Here is a 3,434-nt window from a genome sequence, read left to right on the forward strand (position 1 = left end):
TCCTCTAGTGGAAACTTTCAGAGTAGGTGGGGTTTCTTCCCTTTGGCTCTTTCCTACTGCTTCCATGAGCAGCATTTCATTTGATCCAGTTCCCCTACTTCCTGCCCATACAAGGCAAATTGATCCAAACTGTCCTTTGGTTAGAAGCTGACCCAGGTTTCTCTGTAATATGGGAGTGATGCTATTTCTCCTACCACCCACTATAAGACAGACTGACCCACACTCTCCCTGCTAAGTCCTGGCTGGTGATAAGCTGAATTTTCAGCCTTATGGTGAAGAAGCATTTCCTCAGACTGAACTTGCATCCTTCCTGGATACAAGCATACAGCCACCAGCCCAGCAGCCCCACAGGCACAACATACATCATCTCCCTTGCATTCAAGTAAAAGAGAAAAGCTCTATAACACAGCAGCATTTGGGGACCAAAATATTTATTATAATAAATTAAAGAAAAAGCATTTATAAAACAATCCACCTGCATATAAATATTACACGGCAGTTTTAATTTCATAGTTCATTTAAAAGGCTCGAGTGCAGTTTCATAAATACATTTCCTCGACTATTTTTCAACTGATATATATAAATAAAAGCACTGAATAATTATTATCTTAAATAAGTTACCATTAAATATGAATGACAAGACTAATTCTTAAATGAATCTAAAATATCTACTTTTCAGGTAAAGGTCAGAAGGGGGCAACATATGCGAGAGAGGTTTCCAAGTTAAAGGCTCAAAACATCTTGGCTATGTATCGCTGCCTACCTTGAACAAAGCTGATTCACAGCTGTCAAGTCTCAGCCTGCAAAATACAGAAGCAGTTGCCTCATTTCAATAGAGATTAGCAGGACAGAAATGCGCCTTCGAAAATAACCAATGTCCTTTGTTGAAATGGAGCTGCAAACACTGCTGTGGAGCTTTCTTTTTCAAAGAAGGCAGCAATACACATCCCATCTGTACCCACTTGGCTTGCTGTTTTTGTACAGGTAAAAATAAACAGCATCTAGGGGTGTGGGGTTTTTTTCCACAATAGTTAGTCAATTTGTTTCATAGTAAGAGTTTCTTGAAGACCCTTCTTCTGGCCTGATTCGCAATTCTTTCAGTTTTTCTTCTTGTTCCCTCCCTTCTTTGGGGTGTCAGTACATGCATTTTCTACGTAGTCAAACAGTAAATCCAGTTCTCCAATGGCTTTATTCTTTCCATTTGCTCCCAACTAGAAAAGAGCAGAACACAAGTTTTGCCATCTCATTATTTCTCAGAAGATTTAAATATGCATCCAAGCTTGTCACAGTAACTGAATCCAGAACTTACTCTCCTTATTCTCCCAAGTAGTTATGTTAAAGTCATTATACCATAATGTATAAACTACCTCATCCAAATCCAACCTAGCATTTATATTTACCTGCAGCCTGGTTTCTCAAGGCCAATTTTAAGTTACTTTAACCTGTGTGGAGAGTTAACAGGACCAATGAAGCAGGGCTGGAAGTGGAAATATCACTAATCCCCTCTTTAATGCCACTGCACGCCTCACCTCTTAAATGATCTCCTGAAGTTCATTTCATAATTAGGTCAGTCTTAATCTAACTAAGTGACTGGGGCTTGGAACTGCTCTTTTTAAATGTTGAAAAAAACGTACCTGTTGCATTTTGCTTTTCATTCCTTCCAAATTCTTTTCCATGTGCTCTCTGTGTCCTGAGAATTTCTAAAAAAAGAGAAAACATCCAGAGATATTATTGGCAACTCTATGCAACAGTGGTTTTTTTTCCTTTTTCACACCTTTCTGTTAACCTCCAGTCAGATATCTTTGATCTGAGGTTTCCTTTCATATCACTGCCTTTTGCCACTCTTGCAGCATTCTGAGATTCAGGAGCAGCATCGAGAGTCACAGTGCACCGAAGGGGAAGGAAACCCGACACGACTTACGCATCTGCTCAGCTCTGAGGTCATGGACGCCAAGAACTGTGCTACCTCCTCTGTGTAGGGATACTGATCCTTGGCCTCAGACAGGAGGACATCTTTCACGATGATCTCCACAACTCTCTTCATCATGTAGCAGCGGTTGTTTTCCTACATATGCAAGTAAGAGGTCATGTTAAATCATGATAAGAGATAGGTGAGTACTGTGGAGGGATGCAAAAAGCAGCGTCTTGGGTGTAAAACTCACCTTGATGTTAACGTAGAGTTGCTGTCCAATGAGCCTGTTGTCTGTGTCCTGGTCTGAGACCCTGGCCTGAGAGGAAGAAAGAAAATGTCATATGGGGATGATATGGGGATTTTTTAACTAAAATTAGTAGTAAGCCCTAAGATTTTCATCAATAATAGTGCAGATGAAACAAATGCATGGAGACGATAGAAAGACAGCCTGTTACAGGTGGATAAACTTGGGCAATGTGACTGTTTCACCCTCTAACTGTGTGAGACTCAGGGTCAGCATCACTGGAAAATAAATAAGCAGAAGTCTGAATTCACGTCCCTCTCATAAACGTCAGATGTCGTAGTGGTTATGATGACTAAATCAGATGCCTCCAGTGGCCAGCTTCATCATGGCCCACAGAGCTGCTAGAGGTGCTGCAGCACTCGATGGTTGCACACCAGGGTGAGGCGTGGGCAAGAGCAGGCCAAGAAACCTAATGAAGTAGACCACCAAAAAATGTCTGAGGACCCTTCTGGCCATGACCACAGTCACACCCAAACCTAGCTCTGAATGGACTGGGGGGAAAAGAGAAATTTAAGCTCGTGTTTCACAACTGTCGGCTCAAGAGAAAGGGCTGCGTTCTGCCAGGAGGTTGCCTTTGCCTCTGGGATGGAGAGGAGGCGAGGCAGCAGCTTCCCTGGCTACACAAGTAGCAGGCAACAGACCAACAGCCTGTGCGTAGAGCTCTGCCTCGCCACAAATACGCGCTCTTCTGGAGAAGAGTATGAGGAAGAGAGAGAAATGCTGCAGACAAGAAGCCTGGGCACCAAGAGGAGAGGAGGTTCTCAGGTTCTGCCATGAAGGAAAGGTGGGTTACTGTACCATTTTAGCCAAGGTGTAGGTGCGATTCCTGATGTAGGGCTGCTGGAAGTTGATCTTCCTGAGTTTGCAGGCATGATGGGCAGCAACAGCCACTCCTACCCCTTTTGGAGGCAGAGGGCTGGTGAGAAGAAGAGGGAGACAGCAACAACAGCAGCAGAAGATCCATGCTGTGAAGTACTTGGTCCAGGTCTGCAGGGAGGCCATGGCTCACGATCCAAAATAGTCAGCACCAGTGGGCTGCAGCTGTGATGTTCAGCGCTGATGAGAGAGAACAGTGTTAGCATCAGAGAGCATGTGCAAGGCAAAGCGAGAGAGGCACATAGGCTGCAAGCCTTACCTTTGCTGTGATTCTTGGTGTGCTCTGCAGGAGGTGAGGTGCACCTTATATAGGCCCATCATCATCCCTCTCAGCTTTTTTTT

The 3,434-nt window shown here is 43.8% G+C and overlaps 1 protein-coding gene across 1 annotated transcript; it reads right to left on the reverse strand.

Moving 5' to 3' along the window:
• Positions 1-546: 546 nt before the first annotated feature.
• Positions 547-3,227, reverse strand: IL22 (interleukin 22). Its single transcript, XM_026100407.2, has 5 exons — positions 3,015-3,227; positions 2,163-2,228; positions 1,922-2,065; positions 1,635-1,700; positions 547-1,211 (listed from the first exon to the last, which is right to left on the reverse strand). The coding sequence occupies exons 1-5, from the start codon at positions 3,216-3,218 to the stop codon at positions 1,098-1,100; spliced, it is 594 nt and encodes a 197-aa protein (XP_025956192.1). The 5' UTR covers positions 3,219-3,227; the 3' UTR covers positions 547-1,097.
• Between the last annotated feature and the right edge of the window lie 207 nt (positions 3,228-3,434).

The sequence above is a fragment of the Dromaius novaehollandiae genome, chromosome 1, assembly GCF_036370855.1.
Source record: "Dromaius novaehollandiae isolate bDroNov1 chromosome 1, bDroNov1.hap1, whole genome shotgun sequence".
Lineage (NCBI taxonomy): Eukaryota > Metazoa > Chordata > Aves > Casuariiformes > Dromaiidae > Dromaius > Dromaius novaehollandiae.